Source organism: Microcaecilia unicolor, chromosome 7, assembly GCF_901765095.1.
Source record: "Microcaecilia unicolor chromosome 7, aMicUni1.1, whole genome shotgun sequence".
Taxonomy (NCBI): domain Eukaryota; kingdom Metazoa; phylum Chordata; class Amphibia; order Gymnophiona; family Siphonopidae; genus Microcaecilia; species Microcaecilia unicolor.
The window spans coordinates 73312160-73325969 of record NC_044037.1 but is presented as its reverse complement, the minus strand read 5'-3'; the positions used below and the strand labels follow the sequence as shown (position 1 = coordinate 73325969).

General features: G+C 47.3%; 1 protein-coding gene across 2 annotated transcripts in view; it reads right to left on the bottom strand.

The window, feature by feature from the left end:
- Positions 1 to 13810, bottom strand: part of GLA (galactosidase alpha) — a 68558-nt gene that overhangs the window by 34158 nt on the left and 20590 nt on the right. For both annotated transcript variants that reach the window (XM_030209669.1, XM_030209670.1), the window contains exon 2: positions 5024 to 5268. In XM_030209669.1, the coding sequence (XP_030065529.1) occupies positions 5024 to 5196 (173 nt within the window). In that variant the 5' untranslated portion in view covers positions 5197 to 5268. The remainder of the gene's footprint in view (positions 1 to 5023; positions 5269 to 13810) is intronic.

Here is a 13810-nt window from a genome sequence, read left to right as displayed (position 1 = left end):
CTGTGTCTCTCTCTTAATGGCTGCGTCTGTGTTATTGCTTAGTGGCTGCTCTGCAGCTTTCAGTCCTGACTCTAGTCTGTCAGTGTTTTTCAGTGGCTGCTTGGCAGCTTTCAGTTCCTGTCCTTTAGCTTGTCCATTTCCTGCCTAGTGTAGTTTGTCTGTCTGTGAGTCCTAGCCCAGTTTCCTTCCTGGCTGCCCAAGTACATTCCTTTCCCCTCTGACCCTCAGTCCCTGTTCAGCCTAGTGGGTATCCAGTTCCTGCCCTGTCCGGTAAGTCCTGCCGGCCGCCTGCACCCAGGGGCTCAACTCCTGGGGAAGGGCGGTCAAGTGCAGGTGAAGTCTAGCTGTTTCTGTCAGAGTTTTGCCTTGTCTCTGGTGTGGGGTGGTTTTTCCTGCCACTGCCGCTCCTCAGCAGTGGTCCAAGGACTCACGAACCTAGTTTCTGCCCTGAAAGCGTAACAAGTAGTGACCCCACATGGGAAGATACTTGATAGCTGGTCTAGAGTACTCCCCCTTTTTCAAGTTGAGACATTCTACACCACTTATAACCTGTATGTGAGCCATTATGGGAGGTTCACACACTAGCTGCTACAGGAGTCCAGTTGGAACATCATTTTACAATACATTTATTTATTTATTTATTTATGCGTTTGTATTCTGTCTATTGGAAGTGTATCACAATACCGTACATTGTAAAGATGTCCAACCAGTTATCAGCATCCTGGATCTCAGAGTGTGGGGTGCCACAGGGCTCACCAATATCACCAACACTGTTCAATGTAATGGTGGCCGAACTTGGCAAAAAACTAGAGACAATAGGCTTTATATATACAGTGGGGGAAATAAGTATTTGATCCCTTGCTGATTTTGTAAGTTTGCCCACTGACAAAGACATGAGCAGCCCATAATTGAAGGGTAGGTTATTGGTAACAGTGAGAGATAGCACATCACAAATTAAATCCGGAAAATCACATTGTGGAAAGTATATGAATTTATTTGCATTCTGCAGAGGGAAATAAGTATTTAATCCCTCTGGCAAACAAGACCTAATACTTGGTGGCAAAACCCTTGTTGGCAAGCACAGCGGTCAGACGTCTTCTGTAGTTGATGATGAGGTTTGCACACATGTCAGGAGGAATTTTGGTCCACTCCTCTTTGCAGATCATCTCTAAATCATTAAGAGTTCTGGGCTGTCGCTTGGCAACTCGCAGCTTCAGCTCCCTCCATAAGTATTCAATGGGATTAAGGTCTGGTGACTGGCTAGGCCACTCCATGACCCTAATGTGCTTCTTCCTGAGCCACTCCTTTGTTGCCTTGGCTGTATGTTTTGGGTCATTGTCGTGCTGGAAGACCCAGCCACGACCCATTTTTAAGGCCCTGGCGGAGGGAAGGAGGTTGTCACTCAGAATTGTACGGTACATGGCCCCATCCATTCTCCCATTGATGCGGTGAAGTAGTCCTGTGCCCTTAGCAGAGAAACACCCCCAAAACATAACATTTCCACCTCCATACTTGACAGTGGGGACGGTGTTCTTTGGGTCATAGGCAGCATTTCTCTTCCTCCAAACACGGCGAGTTGAGTTCATGCCAAAGAGCTCAATTTTTGTCTCATCTGACCACAGCACCTTCTCCCAATCACTCTCGGCATCATCCAGGTGTTCACTGGCAAACTTCAGACGGGCCGTCACATGTGCCTTCCGGAGCAGGGGGACCTTGCGGGCACTGCAGGATTGCAATCCGTTATGTCGTAATGTGTTACCAATGGTTTTCGTGGTGACAGTGGTCCCAGCTGCCTTGAGATCATTGACAAGTTCCCCCCTTGTAGTTGTAGGCTGATTTCTAACCTTCCTCATGATCAAGGATACCCCACGAGGTGAGATTTTGCGTGGAGCCCCAGATCTTTGTCGATTGACAGTCATTTTGTACTTCTTCCATTTTCTTACTATGGCACCAACAGTTGTCTCCTTCTCGCCCAGCGTCTTACTGATGGTTTTGTAGCCCATTCCAGCCTTGTGCAGGTGTATGATCTTGACCCTGACATCCTTAGACAGCTCCTTGCTCTTGGCCATTTTGTAGAGGTTAGAGTCTGACTGATTCACTGAGTCTGTGGACAGGTGTCTTTCATACAGGTGACCATTGCCGACAGCTGTCTGTCATGCAGGTAACGAGTTGATTTGGAGCATCTACCTGGTCTGTAGGGGCCAGATCTCTTACTGGTTGGTGGGGGATCAAATACTTATTTCCCTCTGCAGAATGCAAATAAATTCATATACTTTCCACAATGTGATTTTCCGGATTTAATTTGTGATGTGCTATCTCTCACTGTTACCAATAACCTACCCTTCAATTATGGGCTGCTCATGTCTTTGTCAGTGGGCAAACTTACAAAATCAGCAAGGGATCAAATACTTATTTCCCCCACTGTACGCAGATGATGTCACCATCTACATACCGTTTAACAACAATGTCATGGAAATACTGGGCAAAATTAAACCAGGTCTGGACCTGATGGAAAACTGGGCAGCAACTTTCATGCTCAAATTGAACAGAGACAAAACCAAATTCCTGGTATTTACCAAGCCCGCACAAACTCACACCTCACCAAAACTTCACAATCAACAATCAAACATACGAAATCGAAACACAGCTAAAAATACTGGGAATTATTATAGACAAACATCTATCACTAGACAGCCAAATATCAGCAATAACAACAAAATGCTTCAGAACTGAGAAGGATTAGAGACTATTTCCCTGAGACACTCATTCCGGATAATAGTGCAATCGGCGATACTATCACAACTGGACTACTGCAATGCAGTATATGTAGGATGCAAGGAAAATACATTGAAGTCTCTGCAAACCATCCAGAATATGGCAGCAAGGCTAATATTCAAAAAGTCAAAATACGAAAGAGTTACCCCATTGCTTGAAACACTACACTGACTGCCAATCAAAGCAAGATTAATCTTCAAAGCTAGAACTATGATTTACAAAATATTATTCGGCATGTCACCAGAATACATGCTAGATATTATCAAACTATCCCCATGAAACACAAGCCCAGACATCAGAGGCTACCTACTTCTGCACTTACCCAACTGCAGAAATATAACTTACAAATCTATATACATGGCTGGATTTAGCTACCTGGGCTCTAGATGGTGGAACTCAATACCAAAGATCATAAGAAGCATATTCAACTACCTACAATTCAGAAAAGAACTGAAAACCTACTTATACAAAAAATTCTATAAACAAGTTTTTGAGGCCCTTTCTGTTGCCTAATCTACAAACCATAAGAATAATGTTCAATCACAATGTAAACTAGACACCATTACTGTAACTCTCAACCAAAATGTAAATTGTAAGCCACTTTGAACCAAAACCTGTTTTTGGATAACAGTGGTATACAAGAATATATACATAAATATACATGATTATAAACCACAATTCAACATGTGCTGCTCGCTGCTGAAGGTGTTATAAAAATATGCACCAACAATTCTCTGCAATCTTCTAAAACCTAACCCAATAGCAGAATGGAAATGAGAGTAAGGTAGTCCCAGAGCACCTGCCTCCCCTGCATTCTTACCATTGTGGTTTCTCACCTGTGGGGCAGGCAGGTACTGTGGCACCAAGGGACCTGGCTGTCCTACATGATTGAAATCACAGGATCAGTGCACCACTGCTGTGAGCCATTAAGAGCCAACTTCTCAAAATTATACCTCCCTGGTCACAGTAAAGAGGTTTGCTCAATTCTGGGGGTGGCATCTATACCTTGAGCAAAGATGCTGCAGGCGTCTCATTTTCCTTAAAAGTAAGTCTTCTGTAAACTAGGATGCTGGGTTCAATGTCCTAATAGACTGCAATTTCCTTGGAGTAATTCTGTCTAAAACTTTGGTAACATCATACCAGCTGTCTACAAGAACACTACATTGATACATCAAATTCCTCCTGGTTCTTTGTTTCCACAGCCTCATGAAAAAAATTCAAATTCTTACCTTCTTGTCCCCCCCCCCCCCCCCCCCCCTCCAGACTACCTCTGTCCAGAATGCCTATACTTACAGAAAAGGAGTTGTGGATAATTGAGTGTGAATTCAGCGTGGGGTGAGTGTACACATCTACTTCCTCCCTTCTACTCCCCAGTGTGTTCTCTCTTTCATTTCTACACTCTCCCTAATCCCCATCCCAGGGGCTCCCCCCCCCCCCCATTTTCCCCTTCATTATACCATTGTTTCCCCCCACCTACCCCTTTGCCACCTATGGACCATCTCTTGGCCTCTTCCTTCTTCTCTGCCAGCCTGTTCTCCACTGCTTTCACTCCCTCCACCCTGCAGCTTAAATCCCTGGTCTCTCTTCTTTTTAATGAATACTTGGCTGTTTGTTTCTCTCTTCCTCTCCTGCTTAGTCTCTTGCACTTTCTTTTCTACCAGCTTTATTCCTGGTCCTCCCTCTTATCTGCCTCAGTTCAGGTTCTCCCTCACTCCCCCCAATCATCTCCAGTTTAATTCTCCCTCCTCCCGATTCCTCTCTTCCTCTCCTCCCACCCAAAGGAAAAGGATAATTGTGCGTTTCTATGGCCGGGGCCTGCTGGAGATTGCTGCGGGTATTCTTTTTAGCAAAAACTAAAACATGTGCTCTTATGGGAAAAATGTGCATGGGGAATTAGCAAAAGCTTACACAGCTGATATGTTTTCACAGAAAGTGTATGTCCTGGTTGTTTAGAGTTTACAATGTGGTTGTTTAAGGTTGTATATGAAGAAGGGTAAGGGGTGCTCTAATACTGAGGGGTGTTGGAGAATTCCATGTTCTCTGCTGTACATTTTTTATTGTGTAAACCATTTTGAGATTTTATGACTTAACAGTATATAAGATGACCAAATACAGAAATAAATTCAAGACTCCTTTTCCCCATTCACCCCTTATTGCCCCACAGGTCTATAAGGCAGGCTCTGTACCATTTTGGTAGCTCTCCTGCACATTCTCCACCTCGCACCCACATCTCATCTTGCCCAAGTACCTGATGCAGTTGTGTGGATCACTGTCACAGTTTGTGTTGCAAAGGAAGCGCTCCCAGTGCAGCCAGCCCATGGTTGGGGTGAGAGCCAGTCCATTGTCCAGAGCTTGGGCCCAGGCTGTCCACAGGCTTAGCCAAAGCAGGGCAGTTGCAGGCAATGAAGTGGGGCTTCCCATTCTTCACGGACACAGAACACCCAGGCCCTTCTCACCTACTTGTAACAGCTGCACTATGTAGCGTTGCTAAACCTGAAAGACAAAATAATCACATGGGAACTTCAAAATGATCATGTTTCACCACACTGCTAGCATGAAAAAAATGTGTATTGCAAAACATACAGCAGGAGAAAAATCTGGTTTAAAATACAGAAAGATATCCAATGCTTTGTAAACAAAAGATCCGAAACTGAATTTGATCTTAGGAGTGCTGGTGGCAGTGGCTGACTGCCAAGCTGTGCACTGGAGTTTCTGGGTGCCTTCGGGGAGACCTTCAGCTGGCGGGGCTTGGCGATCCATGCCAGCTCAGGAACTCAAACGGAAGTACTACTGCAAAAAGGAAAGAACAGACGTGTGTATCTGAGAATGGTGTTAATGCTCAAACGGAAGACAGACTGGTGCAACTCAAGCTGAACTGAAGATTGATATTCTACCGTGATAAACATTCTTCACATCTCTTGTAGCTTAAGTTGCTATTCAGGACATGAAGAAATATTAAGTTGCTTCTAAATCTGATCCTCATCGTTCACTGGCCAGTTCCAGAAGAGCTAGCCTTGCCTTGGGTGATCGAAGTGGGATGGAATGCGGAGTCTGAACGGAACTGAATACCATTCACACAGCTGGATCAGATCGCCGCGGATAGCCGCCTGCATCAATCGTGACCTCGTCGCCTAAAGATAAATCTCACAGCTCGACCACCCACCTCCAGTAACATCGTCGGTGACTTTGACTGCTTGCCAGCTGCGCTCATCACCTGTATTGCCGGCCGTTCAGACGACGGGGCTACTGTTGCTCTACCGAGGCACCCTTTGGAGTCCAGGGCCGAGTCTGAGGCCTTGGGCCGACCACAAACGGTGCAGCGGTTAGTCCCGGCCCGTGAGTCTTTGGGTGTTGCGGCTGGGACCGGGACAGGACGGAGGTGAATGCACCCAGTCTGGGTGAGATGCGACTTGGTTCTTGCTCCGGATCAGCTGTTTGCTTCGGGCCATGCGCATCAGCGACCACGGCGAGAACATCGGAGGCGCAGCCCTTAAAATACAAGACCGCACCACCTACGCTGGTACTCTAGTATGAACTACCATCTTGGTTTGAAAATCCAAGACTGACTAAGACGTTCTCTTTTATAGATATGCACTCTGCCGGTCCTCTTCAATGTTTCTCGGCTGGCCCTGAAGCAGCTGTTCAATGTCTCCTTAACCAGCGCTCTAGTATTTGACAACATCTAACTCCTGACCTTCCCAGATTCCACTGGATAGTTATTAGCTGGTTCTAATCTTTAATTATGCCAGCATCCTCCGCCCCAGCCTGCATCATCTGTACCTGCCAGAATCCTTTGCCCAGCCTGCATCATCTGTTCCTGCCTGCATCCTCTGCCCAGCCTGCATCGTCTACAACCTCTACTCCTCCATTCCTGCCTGCATCCTTTGCCCCAGCCTGCATCATCTTTGCCCCAGCCTACATCCTCTGCCCCAGCCTGCATTGTCTACAACCTCTACTCCTCCTTTCCTGTATGCATCCTTTGCCCCAGCCTGCATCATCTGTTCCTGCCTGCATCCTTTGCTCCAACCTGCATCATCTGTTCCTGCCTGCATCCATTGCCCTAGCCTGCATCATCTGTTCCAGCCTGCATCGTCTGTTCCTACCTGCATCCTTTGCCCTAGCCTGTGTCGTCTGCTCCAGTCTGCATCATCTGTTCCTGCCTGCATCCATTGCCCCAGCCTGCATCATCTGTTCCTGCCTGCATCCTTTGCCCCAGCCTGCATCATCTGTTCCAGCCTGCATCCATTGCCCCAGCCTGCATCATCTGTTCCTGCCTGCATCCTCGGACCCAGCCTGCATCATCTGCTCCAGCCTGCGTCATCTGTTCCTGCCTGCATCCTCTGCCCCAGCCTGCATCCTCTGCCCTAGCCTGCATCCTCTGTCCCAGCCTGCGTCATCTGTCCCAGCCTGCATTCTCTGCCCCAGCCTGCATCCTCTGCTCCAGCCTGCGTCATCTGTCCCAGCCTGCGTCATCTGTCCCAGCCTGCATCATCTGCTCCAATCTGCGTCATCTGTCCCAGCCTGCGTCATCTGTCCCAGCCTGCATCATCTGCTCCAATCTAAACTCCAGTCCTGCAACCTCTACTCCTGCATGCATCATCTGCTTCAGCCTGCAGTTTAACTCCAGTCCTGCAACCTTGACTCCTTTGTTCCAGCCCTAGCTCCAGCTGCCTCACCTTGTTTGTGACTGTTAGCTAATGCCTAGGCCTGCCTGAATCTATACTTATGGCTCCATTTCACATTCTCCTCCTAGTACTGTCCCTTCCCAATCTACTCCTCCACCAGAAACCACTATGCACTACAGTTATACCTTGCCCTTTCGTTCATTATATTATCTCACCATCTCTCTTGTCCTCTTCCTCCCTCCTTGCTTTCTGCCTTCAACACTTCATCCCTTCCATCTTACCTTCCCCATTCTATCTGAACTCATCTCGCCTTTGTCGCCTAAATCACCACTCTTCTCCTACTCTCTTCCGTACTCTCTTACTCCTTCTTCTCTCTGCTGGAGACATCAATCCCAATCCTGGTCCCCCCCCCCACCAACCCTCTTCCTATTTGTGCAGGTCACACCGTGACCTCTCCAATTTCATCTCTATTCCTCCCCCCCCTCTTCTCTGCCCTTCTCATACGCCCTATGGAATGCCCGCTCCATCTGCAACAAACTTTCCTTTATCCATGACCTTTTTATCACTCGTAGCCTCCATCTACTCGCGATAACTGAAACTTGGCTCTGCCCTGATGACTCTGCTTCAGTTGCAGCCCTTTGCCATGGTGGTTATCTCTTCTCCCATACTCCTCGCCCTATTGGCCACGGTGGTGGTGTTGGTCTATTACTCTCGCCCTCTTCCAAATTTCAATCTCTTCTGCAACCTCAGTCTCTCTGTTTTTCTTCCTTTGAAGTCCACTCCGTCCGCCTATTCACTCCTTTGCCTCTTCGAATAGCTGTTATTTATCGTCCCCTTGATAAATCCCTTTCATCCTTTCTCAGCGACTTTGACGCCTGGCTTTCCTTCTTTCATGATCCTTCCTCCCCCTCCCTCATCCTTGGTGACTTTAACATTCATACCAATGATCCCTCCAACTCTTACGTCTCCCAATTCCTCACCTTAACATCCTCCTTCAATCTTAAACTATGCTCCACTTCCCCTACCCACCAAAATGGTCACTGTCTTGATCTCATCTTTTCCTATAACTGCTCTCCCTCCAATTCCTTGATCTCAAATCTTCCCCTCTCTGATCATCATCTAATAACCTTCACACTTCCTCCCGCCCAATCCCGTCCAATCTTAACCAATTTATCTAGAAATCTCCAGGCCAATGACCCTACAACCCTATCCTCCACTGTCTCGAACCTCTTCTCTACCACTACACCATTCAAATCTGTCAATGATGCTGTCTCTTCCTACAATGCTATTCTATCTTCTGCCTTAGACACTCTTGCACCTCTCATGCCCCGCTCTATAAGATGTACCAAACCCCAACCCTGGCTAACCCCTAAAGTCCGCTACCTACGTTCCTGTACCCGTTCCGCCGAACGCCTCTGGCTGAAATCTCGTGCCCTTGCTGACTTCACACAGTTCAAGTTCATGTTGACTTCCTTTCAATCTGCTCTCTTGCTTGCCAAACAAGACTACTACACCCAGCTGACTAATTCTCTCAGCTCAAACCCTCGACTTCTCTTCGCCACACTAAACTCTCTCCTCAAGGTGCCTCCACCCCCAACTCCCCCTCACTATCTTCCCAGACCCTAGCTGAGTTCTTCCATGACAAGGTTCAGAAGATAAATCTTGAATTCTCTACCAAACCACCCCTGTCTCTCCCTCCCCTTGCCCCTCCCCTTGTGCGTTCCCCTATTTCCTCAACCCCTCCGTCCTATCCCTCCTTTCCTGAGGTCACTGATGAAGAAACATCACATCTTCTCTCCTCCTCAAAATGAACTACCTGTTCCGCTGATCCCATTCCTACCCACCTTCTTAACACCATCTCTCCTACTCTCACCCTATCTGTCATAGCCTCAATCTCTCTCTTTCCACTGCGACCATTCCTGATGCCTTCAAACATGCTGTGGTCACACCGCTCCTGAAGAAGCCTTCTCTTGACCCTAACTGTCCTTCCAACTATCGACCCATCTCCCTCCTCCCCTTCCTTTCCAAGTTACTTGAACGCGCCGTTCACCATCGCTGTCTTGACTTTCTCGCATCTCATCCTGTTCTTGACCCACTCCAATCTGGCTTTCGTCCCCTTCATTCAACTGAAACAGCGCTTGCTAAAGTCTCCAATGATCTGTTCCTGGCCAGATCCAAAGGTCTCTATTCTATCCTTAACCTTCTAGCCGCCGCTTTTGACACTGTTGATCACAGCCTACTCCTTGATACGCTGTCTTCATTTGGATTCCATGGCTCTGTTCTTTCCTGGTTCTCCTCCTACTTCTCGCTTCGTACCTTTAGTGTACACTCTGGTGGATCCTCTTCCACTTCTATCCCTCTACCTATCGGTGTACCTCAGGGTTCTGTTCTCGGTCCTCTCCTGTTCTCCATCTACACTTCTTCCCTTGACTCTCTGATATCATCCCATCTTTATGCTGATGACTCCCAAATTACCTCTCTACCCCTGAAATCTCAACCAGCATGCAGATCAATGTTTCAGCCTGCCTGATATCGCTGCCTGGATGTCTCGTCACCTGAAACTTAACATGGCCAAAACCAAGCTTCTCATCTTTCCTCCTAAACCTACCTCTCCTCTCCCCCTTTCTCTATTTCTGTGGATAACACTCTCATTCTCCCTGTCTCATCAGCTCGTAACCTTGGGGTCATCTTTGACTCCTCTCTCTTCTTCTCTGCTCATATTCAATAGATTGCCAAAACCTGTCGTTTCTTTCTCTATAACATTAGCAAAATCTGTTCCTTCATCTCTGAGCACTCTACTAGGACCCTCATCCATACTCTTATCACCTCTTGTCTTGATTATTGTAACCTGCTTCTCACCGGCCTCCCTCTTAGCCATCTCTCTCCTCTTCAATCAATCCAAAACTGCTGCACAGCTCATTTTCTGCCAAAGTCGCTATGCTCACATTAGCCCTCTCCTTAAGTCACTTCACTGGCTCCCTATCCATTTCCGTATTCAGTTCAAGCTTCTCTTATTGACCTATAAGTGCATTCACTCTGACGCTCCCCAGTACCTCTCCACTCTCGTCTCTCCCTACGCCCCCCCTCGAGTACTCCGTTCTGTAGAAAAATCTCTCTTATCTGTCCCCTTCTCTCCTACTGCTAATTCTAGACTCCATTCCTTTTATCTTGCTGCACCTCACACCTGGAATAGACTTCCCGAGCCTGTACATCTAGCCCCGTCTTTGGCCGTTTTCAAGTCCAGACTTAAAGCCCACCTCTTTACCATTGTTTTTGACTCCTAACCATTACTCACTTGCCCTGTCCTTTATCCTCACCTCTTTATTCCCTTACCCATAATTGTTCTGTCTGTTTTCCTGTCTTATCTAGATTGTAAGCTCTTTGAGCAGGGACTGTCTCTTTTTGTGTATGGTGTACAGTGCTGCGTATGCCTTGTAGCGCTGGCACCGTTCTCTGAGGCAAATGCAGTGAATGGTATTGAGAATAAATTCAAGTAGCAAGCTCTTCTCTCTCTCTCTGTGTCAGGGGTTCTCAACCCAGTCCTCGAGATACATCTAGCCAGCCAGGTTTTCATGATGCCCAAAATGAATATGAATGAGATAGAGATCTGGATACAATGGAGGTAGGCCATGCAAATCTATATCATGCATATTCATTGTGGGTATCCTGAAAACCTGACTGGCTAGGTGTGTCCTGAGGACTGCTCTATGCAGAAAGCATTAAGCAATACAGGCAGCAGAGACAGATACAGACATCAAAATCGAGCAGTGTCCATAGCTCCAGTCCACTCTCCCCAGCCTTAGGCAGAGAACTCAACTGACTGCAAGTGCTACAGGCAGAAACAAGGGGGCCGATGCTCAAAAGTCATCATTAATATCCCTCCCCTCCATGCCCAGAAATTTCTCCTCTCTCCCCTGCCCTCCCCTCCCATCCACGTCCAGCGATTCTCCTTTGCTCCTATCATCACCTCCCATCCATGTCCAGCGATTTCTCCTCTGCCCTCCCCTCCCATCCATATCCAGCAATTCTCCTTTGCTCCTATCATCCCCTCCCATCCATGTCCAGCGATTCTGCTTTGCCCCTATCATCCCCTCCCATCCATGTCCAGTGACTCGCCCCAGCCCCCAGTGTCCCCCTTTTCAGCCCTCGAGTTCTGGTTCCAACCCCAGCCCCACCTGCCCGCCCTCTTCTCCCCCAACATCCTCCTTTTCGTTCCTGCCGCTCTGTGGGGGTTTACATTTTAAATTTTACCTCAAGTTGTGGCGGCAGCAGTGAAACCAGCAGGCTTGTCTCTAGCCTTTCCATCCCTTTCAGTGTTCTGCCCTCACGGAAAAAGGAAATTACATCAGAGGAAGGCAGGACACTGAGAGGGAAGGGAAGGCTGGAGATGAGCCTAACGGCACGCGGGGCATTTTTCTCTTTACATCTATTTTCTCCCAGTCACTACTGACCTCACCCAATTATACCTAATTCTGAATCACGCTATGGCCCCTATACACATTCTCTTCCTTGCCCTGTCCCTTCCTAATCTTTTCCCTCACCCCCTACTTCTCTCCACTACAGGAACTCACTGCTCATCCATCGACTTCATCACCTCACCTTCTCTCCTACCCTCTTCCTCCCTCTTAGCTTTTAATCTTCATCTCTTTCTTCCTTCCATTTTGCCTTCCCCATTCCACCTAAATACCTCTCGCCTTTGACACCTTCATGGCCACACCTCTCCTACTCTCCTCCGCTCTCTTTTACTCCTTCTCTTACTCTCAGCCAGTGACATCAATCCCAATCCTGGCCCTCCTCACCAACTATTATCCCAACTCTACAGATCTCACCGTGACCTCTCTAACCTCATCACTATTCCTCTACTCCCCTCCTCTTCTCTGCCCTTCTCTTGCGCCCTTTGGAATGCCCACTCTATCTGCAACAAACTCCCTTATGTTCTTGACCTCCTTATCTCATGTCACCTCCATCTGCTCGCCATAACAGAAACCTGGCTCTGCCCTGATGGCTCTGCTTCAGTCGCAGCCCTCTGCCATGGCGGTTATCTTTTTCACATACTCCTCACCCTGCTGGCCGCGGGGGCGGTGTTGGATTACTTCTCTGTCCCTCCTCCAGATTTCAACCCCTTCTTACACCTCAATCTCACTATTTTTCCTCCTTTGAAGTCCACTCTATCCGCCTTTTCTCTCCTCTGCCTCTTCGAATAGCGGTCATTTATCGTCCCCCTGATAAGTCCCTGTCATCATTTCTTAGTGACTTTGATGCCTGGCTTGCCTTCTTCCATGATCCTCCCCCTCTCTCATCCTTGATGACTTTAATATTCCTGCTAATGATCCTTCTAACTCTTATATTTCCAAGTTACTCGCTTTAACATCTTCCTTTAATCTCCAACTATGCTCTACCTCCCCCACTCATCAAAATGGTCACTGTCTTGATCTTATCTTCTCCTCCAACTGTTCACCCTCTAGTTTCCTTGCCTCTGATCTTCCCCTCTCTGATCACCATCTTATAACTTTCACACTTAAATCTCCTCCCTGCCAGTCCCGTCCTATCTTATCTAATTTATCTAGGAATCTTCATGGTATTGACCCTTCATCTCTATCCTCCCATGTTTCAAACCTCCTCTCGACTGTGGCACCATCCACGTCTGTCAACGAGGCTGTTTCTTCTTACAACAATATTCTATCATCTGCCTTAGACACTCTTGCACCTTTGATGACCCGCCCTATAAGGCATACAAAACCCCAACCTTGGCTGACTTCTAATATCTGCTACCTACGTTCCTGTACCTGCTCCGCCGAACGCCTATGGCGGAAATCTTGGGCCCTTGCTGATTTCTTACACTTTAAGTTCATGCTGACCTCCTTCCAATCTGCTCTTTTATGCGCCAAACAGGATTATTATATCCAACTGACTAACTCTCTTGGCTCTAACCCTCGACTTCTCTTCACCACATTGAACTCTCTCCTCAAGGTGCCCCCTCCCCCAACTCCCCCTTCATTATCTCCTCAGACCCTTGATGAATTCTTTCACGACAAGGTTCAAAAGATAAACCTTGCATTCTCTACCTCGCCACCTCTCCCTCCACTAGTCCGTTCCCCTCTCTCTCCTTCCCCTCATTATTATTTATTATTATTTATTGTATCTGTACCCCACATTTTCCCACCTTTTTGCAGGCTCAATGTGGCTTACAGAGTGTTATCATGATGTAGTCATTACATGATCTTAAATACAATCGATAATAGGCTGAAGGTATATGAGGATTTAGATGGGAAGGTGTTAGGTAAGGTCGTGTGAGAGGTTTTTTTTGATTAACCTGAGTGGTTTAAGGAATGATTTGTTTCATTCCCTTTCCTCCTTTCCTGAAGTTACTATTGAGGAAACTACACTTCTCCTTTCTTCCTCAAAATGTA